This window comes from Rhamphochromis longiceps, linkage group LG17 (assembly GCF_057381845.1).
Source record: "Rhamphochromis longiceps isolate RC_006_pf linkage group LG17, R_longiceps_female_GT1.1, whole genome shotgun sequence".
Taxonomy (NCBI): domain Eukaryota; kingdom Metazoa; phylum Chordata; class Actinopteri; order Cichliformes; family Cichlidae; genus Rhamphochromis; species Rhamphochromis longiceps.
Genome location: NC_140573.1, coordinates 35,501,472 through 35,519,068, shown reverse-complemented (window position 1 = coordinate 35,519,068; position 17,597 = coordinate 35,501,472). Strand labels below are relative to the sequence as shown.

Sequence of the window (17,597 nt, the reverse complement as noted above, 5' to 3'; positions counted from 1 at the left end):
GGTCAGCCACTGTAACCAAAGACAGCTGTATGAACAACCACTGCGATCTGCTACTAGTCTAAAGACTTCACTCATTAAAATCCAGTATAATTAGAAAATGCTGGCTTCATATTTTTGTATTTTCATAAACCTGCTCCTGTGATTTTTTTTAAATTAATTATATTTTCTTTTTTGCATGCAATGTGCTTTCTGCTTGCATGCTTGCTGGCCAAATATTTATTTTGTGCAAAAGGTGCCACTTACGGCTGACAGAGGCAGAGTTCTACATGTTGGTAAACTGGTTAGGTATGCGTTTTACCGTTTTCCTGAGGCACATGATGCAGCAAAATGCAAACTATCCAACCCCATTTAAATGAGTGCAGCATTTTGACATAAATTACAATAAGTGCGCCAAGGTGCCATCTTACTTCTAGGCTACCCCTGTCGCTACACAAGAGCTAGGCAGTGGTCCAACTTGAGAGTGACAGCAATTAACCTGCCTTCCTAGCTGTTTAGCTGGAGGAAATGGAAGGGATGAGAAATCTGACAGCAAGTGATGGGTAGTATTTAGGGTTTAGGGGCAAATTAAATTCTCCCCAAAATGAAAGTCATTAGGGAGAAAGTTACCCCACAGACAAAGGACAAAATGACAATGTGTGTGTGTGTGTGTGTGTGTGTGTGTGTGTGTGTGTGTGTGTGTGTGTGTGTGTGTGTGTGTGTGTGTGTAGGTGTGCACGCTCTTATTTGACAGACATATGAGCTCATCTTCCTCTTATAACAACTCAAGTTTGTTGTTTAGTATAAACTGGGTACTGACACACAGTCTTCCCCTACCATCCCTTCCCATAAACAAGCCTCGAGCATCTTTCTCTCTATGCCCTTCACCTGCCTCTCTGTCTGTCTCCTTGTACTGTATTTGAGAAGCAAGAGACACACACACACACACACACACACACACACACACACACACACACACACAGACAAACACGCACATACCTAAGATGCAAATCTGGGCTTTGCCCTTGAGCATAATTTAAAGGCCTAATCACCCAGACTGTCCCTTTGGATGGAATAGGGAAGGAGGGAGGGGAGGATGGTGTCTCTCATTTGCACCCTTACACAAAGAAGCTCATTAGGTTTATCTTTCAGGCCTGAGATTGCCCCACTCAACTGTGTAAATAAGACACTGGCCCTGGCCTGATGCATCAATCACCTCTCAGGACAGGAGAAAGACCTCCACTGAAATATGAACGATTTCATAAAGGAGCCTTTTGTTAACCATCATCGTCTGTGTGAAGATAAGGTTTTTCTGTAAAGGCAGGAGAAGCATTAGGAAAGCAGCATGTACTATATGTCTTTGTAAAATTATTTCCCCTTTCAGCGAAAAGGCAGTTCTTCTCTGGCAATCCTTGTGTCTGACTTATTTACAATGAAAGTCATCCTTCTTTTTATTTCAAGCCTGGCTATCAGCAGACAGTCCCCACAGAATAGTACATACAGGCCTGTGACATATAGGCCTGTAGTTTCCCCCTTTGCGATGACACTAAAGATATAGGATGTGAATGACAGCATAGCTGCTGTTTGCTCACGCTTCCCCAGACAAAACACAGTATTATTCTATTATCTATCTAGACACCACCTCTTCCTCCAACTCTCCCTCTGTCTCCCGTTCTCTGCCTTTTCCCCCCCTCCTTCTTATTCTTCAGCTCGCAGAAACCTGGCCTGTCCATCTATGTTTAAGACACATTACATGTGGCCTTCTGGAATTTACAGTGGCGCTCTCCCAGTAACTCCATTTCGTGCGGGTGTCCCTTGAGAGCATGGCGAAATGTCAAGCTGCAAAGCTTGAAAGAGAGACGAGGAGAAAGGGACAGTAAGAGAGCAGGGAAAGCAAGCGATGGAGGAATTGAGAGGCGAGGATGAAGAGAGATAGTGGAAATCTGCTGGAAATAAACACTTACGGGCATCTTATCCTCAAGCAGTTGCAGTAAGGTCAGATGAGTATACGGGTTAAAGGTGGCACAAGAAGAAGAAAACAGATCCTGCTCTGTGTGTGCACGTGCAGGCTTGCGTTTATATGGTTCACCACTAAAAGTTGACTTTAGTGTAACTGTTTATTTTCTGCTAAAAAAAAAAGAATCAAGAAAAGAGTTAGTTTGAGCTCTGCAGCATTCATGTCAGATCAACTGATTTCAGCGCTGGTTCAAATCAAATGATGGCTCAGATGATACCTTTCAAGTCATCCAACTGACAGATCCCACAATTAAGTTAAGTTGATGCAACCCACTTTACAACCGACTTCCACAATAATTCCTTCTTCCATGCTGCATTCTGTGCACTTTATGGTTTGCATGTATGCAGATTGCCCTGAATAAACCCAGTTCTCTTAATCCAAATTACTACAGTCGTAAATAATGATATTCTTTTGACTAACTGAAATATAAAAAGAAAGAAAAGACATTACCATGCAATTATATAGGAATACATTAAATGGAATCTAGTTCATTCAGCTTAGGTTAGGCCTTATGTTTGACCTGACACACTTTTTTCTCTTTTCTTTTTTTCTTATATAGTGCAGTAGCTCAGTGATAAATGACTAAGCCAGCGTTAACCTCCTCCGTGTAAATAAGAGGCAGTCATTCAGCAGCACACACTGTGGCCAATAGTCCTCCAGTCTCTAGCTAACCTCGTGCAGGCCAGGATCAATGGCCACTTCACAACTCATTTCCTTTTACGCCTCCCTAACTGCCCTGGTCCAACTCAGGGAAATAAATGGCACTGGATCTATAAGTCCACTCACGCAGACACAAACACATAAACAGCCACACGTACACACACACACACACACACACTGTGGCATACTCTGAGGGGACTGAGCAATTCTTTCAGCTCAATACCCTTCACAATAATTTATTTGCAAACTGGCTCGGTGTTGAATAGTGTATCATCTTTCGCGGCCTCACAATCGAAAACGAGCATTCTGTCATTGTTTATTGCCACTCCCCTGTCGTCGGCTTAAACTGCGTACCAGTCATTAATATGGTGGGGTGGAGTGTTAGTGTCACACACAGCCTGAATACATACATTTAAATGCCTCTGTTTTCTTCTAATGTGGAGTTAAGAGGAGGATGAAGAAAACACGTGCATGTGTGTGTGTGCATGTGTGTCAGGGGGGTGCTTTCCGATGCATACGACGTATCGCATTGCTGACTGCATTTTCTGGAAATGGTCCCCCCCCAAAAAAGGCAAGTGGCTTATAGTCATTTGATAGGCCACGACACCGCTATCCATTTAACAGAGCTTAAAAATCCTACATATGCATATGCTGGGGTGTCTTAAGCTGACAACCAAAAGACAGGATTTGCTAGAAGGCAGCTTTGGAGTGTTGTGAATTTAACAAGCATGTCTAGTATTACAGTTCCTCTCTGCTTTAGTCATGAATAGTAACAAATCAGACTCTGAAACGCATGCCCGATGGTTTGTTGTGTATCACCCCCTCCCTTCCTCTAACTAATATTAAAATGACTTCAAATCTGGTTAAGAAGATGACTAGGAAGAAGAAGCAACATCTTTAATGTCACCGGTGCTCTCGTTCTCTAAAGCGCCCCAATCTGTGCAGATTCCAGGTATCATCAGTTTTTTCTCCTTTTTCTTTTTGTTGTTGCACTTGTTAACACTCCCTGCTGCTCCGATTACCTCCATCCCTGACCCATTTTTGAATATATAAATGGCTCTATCCTTCTCCCAAGTTGTTTGTAGTTGTAACACTACACTCTACAAGGGGAGGGGGAGATGGTCTTTACACATTGCCTCCAAACACTGTATACATATGTAAGAGAGCCAGCTGGGCTCTCAGCCCTCTCCTCTTCACAGCTTTTCATACAAATGTAGTAAATAAGCTCAGGCCGTGGGGAATTTGAAAGCTCCAAACAGGCAAACTGACATGTCACTTAGCGCTGGCTTTGGCTCTCTTCACTGCAGGCTTTAGAGCTGAAGCTGGTGGCTTTTGAAAGTGTATCAGCCAAGGTCAGGTCCTCACTTTTGCAGTCAAGGTGGAGTGCTATCTGTATCATTTACAACTTATTAATAATAATGCCAGGCTTGCTGTATTTCTACATTAAGACAAATGTAACAATTATAAAGTCAGTCAGAAGACGCTACTTAAAATGCATAATTTTGGGGTAAAAACAGAGAATAAGATGTACAGAGGTTAATAATAGAAGTCACGCTGGGAATCCATTTCAGTAGAGATAGACAGGCCCACCTTTCTCCAGCCTGTGTTCATGCTCAGACAGCCTGCCATTCCTCATCAAGAACTAACCACTGCTTATTTACCCACACTGGGGACTTAACTCACACGAATTGATCAGTGATAGCAGTGGAAAGCTGCTTGTTCCACCCTAATAAAAATGACGCCCATGAGCATATGCAGAACATGCTTTGTGGGCTAGGCGCAGCACTTCAAGCTTGAGTAGACACTAAGCTGATATTGGTTTCACGCTTGAGTCTGTAGTGCGAAAACTTCCAATGGAAAGCCAGAGATTTGATTGTTTCTGCATATGCATTTATCAGAAGTTTACATGATAAATATACATTAGCCTGGTGGCTTGGCCATGCGTGGTATTGTTTCTGCGATACTATTCTTTGTGCATTCCTTTTCACCTGTTTGGACTTCATCATCCAATTCAGCGTGAGCCCGATAATCCTAATTTGCACAAAAACTTCAAATGGATTTGTAGGAGTTTTTCTTGCATCGTTAGTCCTCGCCAGAATTTCTGTCACAGCAAGGAAATACTTCTTTGTTGGCACAGGTTTTAAATGTGTGAGGAGAAAATTCCTCAGAAAATAACTGGAACTTTATTTTTTTTTTTTTCACAGAGTATCGCATAATTTAGACTCAGAAGTTGAGGTCTCTATCATTTGTATAGAACAACCCCCATTCGCCCATTGGCTTAGCCCTTACTTAATTTTGTAAGGTTTTTATCAAAGTCTTAAATTATGTCATTTATCTTTCATACAAATTTTAGCCATAGGTTTTATTTATTTAATACCCACTGTAATTGTTCTGTCCTTGTATGGAGTGCTATGAAGGGAATGATCATGCTTTTGGCACATTTATCAAAGCCCAGAGAGGGGGAAAAAAAGAAAAGCAAAACGGAGGCCCTGTTCTCACATAGTCACCAGACTAAGAGTGCGACAGAGTGATAAATTTTCTTGTTAGGAGAAATTACATCCACTAACTTGAGCTACTTCAGCATGAAATTGAAAAAGAAGCATTTCTTGTGAATTTCCATTCTTGATTCAATGAAAGATGTAGATTAGCCTTTTGGAAAAAGGGTGGGCACAAGAATGAAACTAAAGAAGTATGATTCTGCTCACGCTTGCTTGTTCTTAGAAGCGTGATATAGGATGCTGGAAAAGTCTTTGTTTATGGAAGTAAGGCCCAGTCAGGCTGTTGGCAGATTAAAGAAAAAAAGTGTTTAACATCTCTTTCTTTCTTTCTTGTGTGAGTCTGTTTGTGTGGTATACATTTATGTACTCAAGCACAAACCTTGTGCATTTTTTTTAACATTTTTTTTTTTATCAGTAAAGCTTTCCAAGCCTCTTTGTCTACCTCACCCCTGTCACAGTTTGTGCCCATGATAGCTCCCTCTCTCCATCTCTTTCTCAGTTTTCACACACACACACATGGGTGCACACACACACATTTCTCCAGACCCAGCTGAGTCTAGTAGCCTGTTCTAGTGAGGGTGGTGGGGGCTGGAGGGTGGATTACTGATTGATAGACGCTGGGTGTCTGAGTGGAAGGCAGATAACTATATCTTCTGCTGCTCACTTAAAGGTCAAACACACATTGCTGTAATTGGAATATTCACAAGGCAACCGCCGAGGTACAATGCAGATCGGAGGAAAGAAAGAGAGGAGGAGAAGGAGCGCAGGACAAGATAGGTGTTACATAAGAAAAGAGATTGAGAGAAAGAACAGGGGGAGTGAAGGTGATCCATTGCCCTTCCATAGGCAGATGCAGCGGCTATTTATTGAGCTGATCTTTCGGGGAAGTGAGGCATTCACTGAAAGATACATTGCCCTCAATGGAGAGCAAGCCTGGATGAGGAGACAGGGGGCTAATGGCAAGACCAAGTAGTCACATAAACGTGTACAAATGGCTATTAAAAGTCTGTGCTCCTTTGCTTTAGTGGAAGGAAAATTGGATTGAATTCGGTTGGGCAAAAAAGACGTACGTAAAAATCATTGCAACGGATTATCTAAGGCCACACACGCAAAGTAATTTATATGCTGTTTTGTGATTGCTATCTATACGCAAAATAATTGCTTGAATTGGCTGGAAAATTTGCCGTATGTGTGGGTGAGATGAGTTCATTCACTAAGGTCAGGGTGCTCTCTTTCGATGACGCCAGGAGAGAGCAACACTTAGACTCGACACTTAACCTGAGCTCTCCAGGATGAGACAGACAGACACTTATACTATTGACCTGCAACAACAGAGCCCCCAAGACGGGGGTCTTATACAGATGCACTTAAGGCTTGAGTTGCTTATGCACACTCACAAACAAATACTGAGGATTCTAAATGATATCACCCCAATTTAAATGAGTTTTCCTTGGCATGAAGGGTGTAGGGCACTGCTACTCAGTAGCTTTCCTGTTTTCCCTAATGATTGTTTTGTGTGAGCTTTGACTTGGTATTTTTATCAGTGGTATAATGGGAGAGGAATGCACTTAAATGCAGTTTACCTACCAGGGATGCTCCAGCTGAGGTGTGCTGGGGTTTACCTAACCTTTTATTTACTCTTATGCTCCTGGACTTTGTTTGTGCACACGCATCTTATGTACAGTGCACAGACTCACACATTTGTGTCAACACGCTGATCCTTTCTGGTGTCTGCATTTTGCAGGGTGCTGATTATTTACTAATCACCTCTGGTTGTTTATTTATTTATATAAAAGAGTGTGCTTTTGCTTCCTTAATAGCTACAGTAAGCAAAAGGTGAATACTTCTATTTTTAATATAATGTATATACAACATGTTCTGGATAATCAGCATACTACTTTTAAGAAACTGGGTCTAAGCAATTGGGGTCTTTTTCCCATAGTTCCAGTTTTTTTCACCCAGCTCAGCACCTTTTCCAAATGAACTATGGCTGGCCTGAATGCCACATTACATATCAGTTATTCATCCAGCTGTGTGAACTCTACTTGCCGGGAACTGTGAACAGTAGACGAGCCATAATCACCTGAGAATGAAATCAGGCGCAAAAAGAGCTATTCCATGTAGAGACGGGTGACAAATTAAAGGAAAAAGCATCTTAAAGCCAGAACAGCTTCAAAGCAACTTGGCATAGATTCACCAAGCCTCTGGAACTCCATTCTTCCAAATGATATTCACCTCATTTGATGTTTTTGATGGTGGTGGTGCTGAGATGTAATGACCACAAAGCCAATAGCATATGATTCATATTATTTTCATTCTTCCCAAACCTCTAAGTGATCCCTTGTATAGAGACATTGCCATCCTGGAAGAGACCAATTGAAATGTTTCTTCACAAAATAAAAAGGGTCACTCGGAACAACTTTTTATTGATTGGCTGTGAGCTCTAATATGTTCCTGACCTTTCTATGGCAGCATATGAACATGGTGTTTTGCAATGTTAATGCGGTGGGAGAAACAGAGAATAAAAGCTATAGCTAATTCCAGGCTTGCTTTTGCAAAGAGAAGATTTGACCTCACACAAATTGTGTCATTTTCAAACACACACACCTCTGTCTAGCTCAACTCACACAAATACGTTCCCAGTTTCTCCTCTCTGTGTCCGTCTCTATTTTTCTTGCTCTTTGTGATAGTGTATTGTGGAGGTTTGCTGTTGTCAGGCTCTAAAGGACTTCCCTTGGAACAGCAGTAGATAAAGACCTTTGCTGAATGGTCCTGCTGTCATCTTATCTAAATGGAGTTGTACAGCACAGGTCACACTAAAGACAAGCCACCGGCTGAGAAACAGCACAAGGAAAGCAGGTACATTGTGTGGGTAAATTGTGTTTCAATGGTGATGAAGCATGGAAGAGGTGCACTGAGACAATGGATAGAAGCAGTTATTATCTCTATATGATTTGGAAAAAGTAAGAAATTATAAAGTCGAGGAGCAGCTATGCTTATTGTGATTACTTTTGTGGTTCAGGTAAAAAAAAAAAAAGATCTATAGCCTGAAAGTAGAAAAACTACTGCCGTCCTTTGCTAGAACAGATACACCATTGTACTTGCACAGAATATCTACAGTGACACCAGCAGGAGGTAGGATGTTAGCGACTGTTAGTGGTTGCAGTGAGCGACAGCAGGCTGTGCTCTCTTGTTATTGCTGGCACGGGCCTCAGAGTGTCTCAGCAGACACATCGGTGCATATGCACTCTTCAACTTTCAGCCATAAACACGCACACTTTATCTGTGATGGGCAAAACAGACCCGCGTTTTGTCTTTGTTGGTGGAAAAATAAGCGTGAGGTTACACAATGGAGCTTTAGACACCCCCGCGCCCCTCCTATCGTTCGCGCTCGTCGCTCCAGTGCGAGCCTTCTTCCTGGGGTAGGAGCGAGCAAATTCATCTCGTCAATCCTCCCGGGACAGTGTAGCTATACAGCTCTGTTTACTGTGGTAGAAAGTTAATATAAATTTTCATCAGTGGGAGAAGTTTACACATACGATTCTATTTGTCCTTCATTATTAGCACCTGAGTCTGGGGCTGGGTAGGCATAATTGTCTACAGACACAGGCCAAATAGATGCAAGGGAAAGGCAAATAAGCACACCCAAAAATAATTTGATGCTTGTGTGTTACAATCCTCTATCCTAAGAATTCCTAATCTAGAGAATCAATAAACAAGAGGTGAGAGAGGGCGGAGAAAGAAAAGATGAGAAGAAGAAATGAACAATGTGATATGAGCAGGCGGAGGGAGGCGAGAGAGAAAGGAGTTTGACTTGAATTCAAAGTGCAGCAAATAGGCGATAAGGAAATGAACAGTACAAGCAGTCAATATAAGTTTTAGACATAAGTAACACAACAAACCGATCTAATTTCTATTTTCGGCTAAATATCGCTGTATATAGACAGAGGAAGCTGAAGTTGCTGAAAATATTGAGATAGAGGTAGCAGAGTGGGACACAGAAGCCCATTGTTCTGCTGGATAGCTTTACCTCTGTCCTGAGGCCCAAGCAGATTCTCCATGGACCTCTCCCTCCCTTTCTCTCTCCCGGTCCCTTTTTCACTTCAGACTGTTGATTTATTGGCTCATACATTAAAATGCTCATTACTCCTACATACTTTCCAAATTCATACTTTCTCCATTCTTCCCCTTTTCTCTACTCTTTCTTTCTAAGATTTCACCCATAGGTTTCTATAACTTTTTAAAAATGCAGCTTGCAGATCCAAACACCTCCATTAACTCTGCATGCTGCTATCTGCAGTCAAAAGAAGTCATCATTTTTTAGTTTCTATCCAACCACTCAACCAGGCGGAGTTGACTAAAACCAGCTGTGTGTTTTGCTCTGTTTGGGCTTTTTGTGGAGGTGATAAGAGAACAGAATCTGGAGCTATGGTTGATGCACCGAGGCACTGTCATCAATCCTGACCTTTTATGAAGAGAGCCTTTCAACTCCTGTGACTGAGTTACTTAAGGCGAGTGGTATCAGCAGCATCTGTGTACTGTGATCTTACACACACCAGGCTTAAAATTGATACCAAATGCATTAATGTGGTAGAGAAAGTTTCACAGTGTTCTCACCCTTGCTTGTGGAATTTTGTTGCCTTGTTGCCTTTGCTTTGATTTATCGGCCATAGCTTCTGTGGTCAAAAGAACCTCTTTGTGTCTGTTCTGGGCCCTCTTTGCCACTAAATGAACATGCAAGAAAAGACAGGTGGTAAGTAGCAGAGCAGAGCTGGCATCAGTGACAACGGACATGCTGAAATGAAAGGGAAGTGGATTGCAAAGTGGCTTGCAGATGTGGAACAACTGTATGCTGGAAACAGTATCAGCTGATCCATTAATTGATGTGGGGATAGCACTTGAATTAGCTGATGGGATCTTCAGCAGCTCCTGCATTACGATGAGCTTCCAGGACTGCAGCTGAGCTTGATTTTGTGGCCCGCCTGAATAAACTCGTGCTCAGTTTAATTCAGCTTCAACTTCAAAAGGGTTTCTGTAATCTCAAAGCTATGCCTGTTCTTGCATGGAAACCCTGTGCTGTTCTCTGGTCGCACTTTGCTTGTTTTCACAAACTCCGGGCCCCACTTTTGCATTCAAACATTGTATGGGACATCTTATCCTGTTTCCCTTCTCCTCTCATTTGTCTATCCTCTCCAGCCAGCCCCTCCAAATCCATATCCATCCATCCATCTGCCCTGAATCCACTTATATAAGGAGATAGGGTGTAAATATTTTGGTATGGAGTGTCAGCGCATATCTTCCCTGCCAGCGGGCCAGCTGCCTCAGTCCAATCAGCCATGTTTGTTTGTTCAGCTTAAACTGTTTGTGCCTTGTTTTCCATGGCATGTGACTCCCTCTAGCTTGATAAAGAGTCATACTTTTTCTTTTTCTGCACACACACACCCTCCCCACAAACACCCCCACCCCACCCCCACCTCGCTCTTGTGTATGTGTTCCCTGAAAGCAGATAGATAAGCCTGCTGGTGCAGTACTGTGTGTGCGTATGCATCAAGAGTGTATGTGTGAGAGTTGTCAAAGCTGTCAGCGTGACTGGAGTTGTTCTGGCCGACAGTCGAGTGTTGAACAGCAGCCCTTTTACTCCCTACAACACACACACACATACACACACATGCATACGCACATAACATCTGTTCCGCACACCACAGAAAGGCTGTGTTATTATGATGCAATCCTGTTCCGTACTGATCAACAACTATTTACAGCTACTGTCTGGAACATGCAAACATCCTGTCAAGGCTTGGGCGCTGTAAATAAGTACCTGTTGAGGCTAGCTTATTTCATCCCTGTGTCATCATTCCAATATTGGCTATATCCCCCTAATAACAACAACTCCCTATGTGACTGGAGCCAGGAAGTGATCTACACTGTCCAAACACAATGTCACAGCCCTTCAAATATATCCAATTCCAATGTCATGGCTGCGTATTGTGCAGTCTCCAGGTGGATTTGAAAAAGTGGCATTCTTAGTGGATGACTTTTTTTTTTTGTTCCCACTCCCCACCCTTCTCCCACCACCACATGCAATAAGCAATCTGGAGATTCGTAATGGTTTGGCCCAGTATTACAGGGCCTCCTAATGTATTTCATGCTTGTTTAAGATCTTTGCATGCTCCTTACAAAGGTGTGCTATGATGGCTGTAGCTTATTACCCAGTTCTGTATAGAACTGTAGTTCTGTATAGAGCTAGGAGACTGGGGGGGTAGTTGTAGGTGAGGGGTGAATGGATGAGGTTTTTTATTTTCAGTTTTCTCTCTCTCGCCTTCCTTCTGTCAGCCCCTTCTCACTCTCTCCTTTTCTTCCTCGCCGGTGATCTCTGCATGCCTATTAATGTAGAAGAGGAATGCCTGTGTAAACATTCTTGTTTCTCTGTTCATTTCGCATAATAGTTGCCTGTATCGCCTTTCTCCTGACCTCACTATCTGAAACCAATTACACCAGATCCATTTGGGCTGAATCTTATTTTCATAAGGATCCCCGTGTCGCGGTCTCGGTTGCTCTGTGTTATTTTCCCTCCTCCTTATTTTTTTTCCAACCTCAGTGATGGATATCAACATCAAATATGCCTCTGAGTGCCTTGTTATTTATATAGCAGGCCCTGGCTCTCTCTCCCTCTCTGTCTGGCTAGCGCTCTCATTCTGAAGAATGTGTCACATTGTGCTGTTTATACAATGTGTGCATTAATAGACTGGGGATGTCATTTTTTTGTGCATAGCAACCCAGGTTAAATAGACGGTGCGTCTGTACTCGTCTGTGTTTTTGTCCGCTCCAGCAGCTCTTCAGCAAACTTTTGATGACTTTCCTTGGCATTTGGTGCTTTTTCGTGCTTTGAGATGGGCTTCAGCTTTACCATCTCTGTGGAGTGGGAAGTGGGTGGCACAAATTGGTGCTTTTTACTGTAATGGCAGAATACTCAGAGCCGACGAAAGTGAGGGGACGGGACTTTTATTCCTCCCTTGCCTTCCACACCATCACAGGCTCTCTGAAAAATAGCTAACCCCACTTCCACGGAAGAGGTGACAGACAGTTTGAGACATGACAAACCACTCTGGAAAAGTTTGGCCGGTGTTGATAAGGTCTGTGTTATGTTTGGAGAGGGACTCTTTATGCAGTCTGAGCAGACTTCTTTTCTAATAAGCCTGGTGTAGTTGATCTCTCCGCTTCACCCCCATGCGTCACCTCTCACGCCTGCACCTCCCTCGGTATTTACTCGGCGTGGATATTGGAAGCGCAGTTAAAAACATCTCTGTCTTTGTACTCGTGACCGTGTGAAATATATTGAGTGGCTCTCTTGACTTTGGGTATAACACAGCGAGTCATTATTGATTCGCACACAGATAAACATTTCCCCCTGACAGATACCTTGAGCTGCACTCATCAAGCAGCCTTCCCTCTAACTACTGTGTGCAGGACTCAATAAGCCTGATAATTACTTTGATTCACCAATCATGGCGAGATTAATTAGGCCCTGTGTTTTTAATTAGCGATGTGATTGGCTGCATTCAGAGAATTTGTGTTGTCTTTCAGGAAAAAGAGAGTCAAGCAGTGTTTGATTTCACATCCAGTTTGTCAACAAAACTTTATGTGGCTGTCTGTGCCTGCATGCTGCAGGTGTTAATGTGTATTTTAGTGTGTGTTCCTAAGAAAGGCCAAGGCTCAGTTTACAGATGTCACATGCACACATGCACACACACATACACACACACAAAGCAATGGCAACTAGGCTCATCTTACCAAGGAGACAGATCAATGCAGTTAGGACCCAGTGCCAGTGTAATGTGTTTGTTTACTTCAGTCCAGAAAGCCTGGCTCCTCCTGAGCAGCCAGACAGAACCCCCACACCACCACCAGCACCACCTCCACCTTTACAATCACCCCCCCCTCCAGTTCTGTCTTTTCATAATTGATCGAGGGGGTTGTCTGCATTCCCAAAGGGGTTAAGATGGGGCAACTTTTTTTTTCCTCTCTCTCTCCTGCCTCCTCCTCCTGTTTGCTCAGGATCTCAATGTACTAGTTCAAACATTGTTCCCACCAGCTGGCAGAGCTGCACCATATGCACGCCCTGTCAAGGCAGCTGTTGTCATGGATACTGGCAAGCACTGGAAAATAAAATGAGCATCCCTGATTCCTGAGGAAGTGTCACTCTCCATCTGAGTTTTACTACCCCCCCCCCCCCCACCCCATTTCTTGCTTCTCCTCCTCCTCGTCCCCTTCTTTTTTCATCAAAAAAGCCAAACACCTGTGAAGTTGTTGTTTTGTGTGCATGTGCCCCCCCCCCCTCCCTCTCTCCACTCCCACTTGATGCTCATGGGCCTCCTGAACAATACAAGGTACACGCTTGTGTGGAGCAGCAGCAGTAGTAGCAGCAGCTGTGCACAATGTTCTTTTCTGCCAGGCTCTTTCATCCATCTGCTCTTGAAGAATTTGAGTGAAGCTGCTAGCCCAGCTGCCGCCGTTACCTGTGAAGCTGGTGCTTGCTCGTCGCACGCATTCAGCGCACACAAGCAGGCGGGGGGTGGGTGTCTGTAATCCCATCAAACCCTAGAGAAATAAATTACGCCATATCCCAGCAGTCTCTCTGATTCCTATCATATCGATGTATGGCAAACACATCAAAGGGTGTTGATGACAAATTTCGCAATTTACAAATAGGATTTTTCTAATTTTTCATGTCATGTGTAAACAGCTGCGAACTAATTTCATCAGGCAGGGAAAGGCCTCTCGTCTTCTACCGATCTATTCATCTTTCTATCTATCACCCATCTGCTGCGCATAAGCACCCTTAATGCATAGTGTAAAACCTGGGCTGCTAGTTAATTCACTCTAAATGTAATCTGATGTTGATTTTGTCAACTTTAATTACAGCTCCCAGGGACACTTCACATGGTGCTGCCTCTACTTCAAATTGATATTATGAATATGCAAATGTGGTAGTAATTTGCAGAGAGAAGTGGGTATTTCAGTTGAGCACACACTAGACAGGTCAATTCTACTCTGCCTTTTTTTTTCTCCTGCCCACCGCCTCACCCTCTTCCCCACCCTCTTCTTCAGGGTTGCTTTAGACAAACTGTATTTATCCTTGCTCACAGCTCTGTGAATTGTTACTAAAACATATCATAGTGTTAACCACGTCACAATGAAAGAGGTGATATTTGACAGGCCTTTCGCTCAGAGATGACTGTTTTCATCTGCGAAAATTTGAATTATCTCTACTGTCAGCTTTAGGAAATCTAATAGTTTATTTTCCTCTGCACCTTTCTTTCTTTCTCTCTCTCTCTCTATTTCTTTCTCTTTTTTTAACACTGTCTTTTGTCTTGTGTTTTTTTCTTCCCAGGCTCTACAAGCAGCGAGGCAATTACTCTTGCAGCAGCCAGGCAGTGGCCTGAAATCTCCAAAGAGTCAGGACAAGCAGCGTCCACTGCAGGTAAAGCAGCTCCCTGTCTAATCTCTTAAGTCCATCCATAATACATGCTCCCCCGAAAAGAAGATTTCCTCTGTTGCACAAAGTGTGTTTGATTTGCCAACGCAATCCTTGGGCCCGTCATTGGAATCTTAAAGTCTGGACAAGCGGGTCCCCGGGAAGCTGAAGCGTCACACAGACGCGAGAGAAACACAACAGAGGCAGATCTCAAGGAGCATTGTTTCATCTGTAGGCCCTTTGCCTGTTTTTGAGTATGTGATGCATGAAACTGTACAAATACACCACAAGTATATCCCAAGGTTATGTGGTACAATGACAAATTGGCTTTTCTACACTGGATCCATAATGCTGTTGACACAAGAAAATTCAGAGGCTAGTTATTATTTGAAAGCCACGTCAGCCTGGATAGTGGGTTACACAGACAGCTAATTTTAACTTCCTCTCATTTCCACTTTTCAACGCTAATTTACCTTATTGATTTGTAGAGCTGTCTATATCTGATGCCAGTGATTTTGAAAAAGGTCACTCTTGTACACAGATGCGCACACACACAAACACACACACGCGTGCGCAGTTTCGCGCTGACGCCACACTCGCACATATATACATTAACAGTCCTTTCAGTCCTCCGTCTTCCTACTCTTAACACTTTTCTCACACCAGCAACTTGTTTCATTCAGTCAACTAGACAGTTTCTGCTTGAAATTATGTAAGGCCCCTTGACATCTGCTCTGTGTTTTTATTAGAGGATTTTTTTTTTAAAATTTAATTTATTTTTAGCCGTTTGAAATTGAAGTGTGGGAGTTTATGCCCTCCACTCGGCTAATAAGTACTATCAAGGAGCAATGGTTTACCTCATTAGGAGCTCTGTGCATTTCATTAATAACAGGGAAATTGGCGTTAACCTCACCCGTTGATATTTTCACAGAGTCTAACAATGGCAACACCTTCAATTGGAGTCACACCCCTGTGTGCCTAATTACGTACTGGCTGAGAGATAAGGTTGGCAAGGACTAAGTCTTCCCTTCCTTGAAATAATTTGACTGGGGCTCATCAAAAGCATTAATATTATCAGTATATTCTCTTGCAGTGGCATGTTTATTTATTCTACTATATATTTCTATATTTAGCTGTGGCAAAGGGGGTTCATCAAGAATAAGCTTATTGTTGGATTTCTCCGTTTGAGTAAATGTATGCCAAACTGAGTAAATTGAAACAAATGGGAATCTGATCTGCAAATGCCTGCACAGTCACCAAGTACAGTACATAGCATGAAGAACAATATTGAACGAGAGAGTTGTGTGGGTGCATCGTAACCGTCAGCCCACGTCCAAGCCCCTGCCTCTAATAACACCAGCAGATGGTAAATATTGAATATTTACATTTGCTTACTCCATTCTTGACTCGTTGACGATATGAATCAATATGAATCAGAGGGCCCTGCCGATCGGCCTGTCCTCGGCTCCCAGCTAATCTATTTGTTGATCCAGCTTTTATTAACATCCTCACCTCTTTGTTCCAAAAAGTTTCCATTCAGCAGACTGTCACAGGAGAGGCGCTGCTGCCAGCTCACCCAGTGATGCACAAACAGGGCTCAGTGCATTCTGGCCCCAGATTGTTTTCTCTTTTTTTTCTTTTTTCCAGCGGTGGATGTGCTTTTGCTTGAATCCACTCATTTCAAATGACATTTTAACTGTATTACTCCTTTGTGCAAATATCAGTATAAAGCGGTAGAAACTCTTACTTGATTAAAATGCTTTTTTTTTTTTGTTTTGCTTTTTTTATTGTCTCTCGTCTCATGCCACATTTTTTTGTGTTCTTGTCTTGAGGGAGTTTACTCAATAAAGCTGCATTATTTACCTGGATTATGAGGCCGCAGTGGGTGCTGCAGCGCAATATTTTATTAGCTTCACTGCTAGATAAGAGTCACTGGCAATCAAGCTACATGTTTTCCACTAGAGGAATCACGCGGATTGATCCCCTTGTATGATTAGCACAGCAGAAAGTGGGAAAAGGATTAATATTACCATGACATCCTGCTTATGGCAGAGATACTGATAAATCCTCTGCTTCTTGTTCTCCATCTTTGGTATTTAAGAGCGAGAAATGATCCATAGATCACGGCATGTAAATTATTTAGTACACAAGCATCTAAGTGCCTCGGCTTGCAGTTTTAATTACTCGTATTAGCGGCTAAAGGCTCTCGCCTGACTAATTCTATCCGCTTGCTTGTCGCTGCTTCTCAGAAGTTGATGATGCGGAGGCAAGCAGCTCTAGCGTTCACATGCACACAAATTCACATGTACGGGTGAAAAAATAAATAATAATAATAATAAAACAGCCCCAAAAACACACACACACAAAAACACACTCACACAAGCTGCTTTTCCACATTTGCGTAATGTGACAGGTCTATTATTACACAGTAAGCCCACGGGAGCACTCAATAAACACCTATTTCTTCCTGTAAATCCCCTGCCTCTGCTTACACGGCTCTCCTAAGGCACACAACACCCTCTCGTCTCTGCTCCTGTCTCCCCTCGCTCTCCTCTTCTCTATGCCAATACCAGCCCCCCCCCCCCCCCCCCTCTCTGAAAGGCATTTATACACTGACATTTGGAATACAAATAAAGAAACGCGGACAAGGAGAGGCGGAGAGGATTACAGAGGCCTATGAATCTGACAGTTGTTTCGCTCGCACCATGCATCTACGCACAGCCTGCACAAACACAAGCACAGCGACAGTTGCTTAAAGTTTTACATTGCCCGAAATGACTTTGTTCAGAACGTGTTTGTTAGCGGCCCTATTGATCATTATCGATAAGAAACAGAGCAGAGCTCTGTTAGTGTAACACCTGCTGGGTGCAGGTTTTGGCTCACCATCCACCAGACATCTCAAATAAACTCCTCACTCCTATCATGATTGCTTCAGGAGCCACGTGTAAAATAGCCAGAATGACCCCAAACC

The 17,597-nt window shown here is 43.0% G+C and overlaps 1 protein-coding gene across 9 annotated transcripts in view; it reads left to right on the top strand.

Annotated features, from left to right (window-relative positions):
* foxp2 (forkhead box P2) overlaps window positions 1–17,597 on the top strand; it is a 103,224-nt gene that overhangs the window by 47,194 nt on the left and 38,433 nt on the right. For all 9 annotated transcript variants that reach the window (XM_085387849.1, XM_085387852.1, XM_085387853.1 and 6 more), the window contains one exon: window positions 14,543–14,632. In XM_085387849.1, the coding sequence (XP_085243975.1) occupies window positions 14,543–14,632 (90 nt within the window). The remainder of the gene's footprint in view (window positions 1–14,542; window positions 14,633–17,597) is intronic.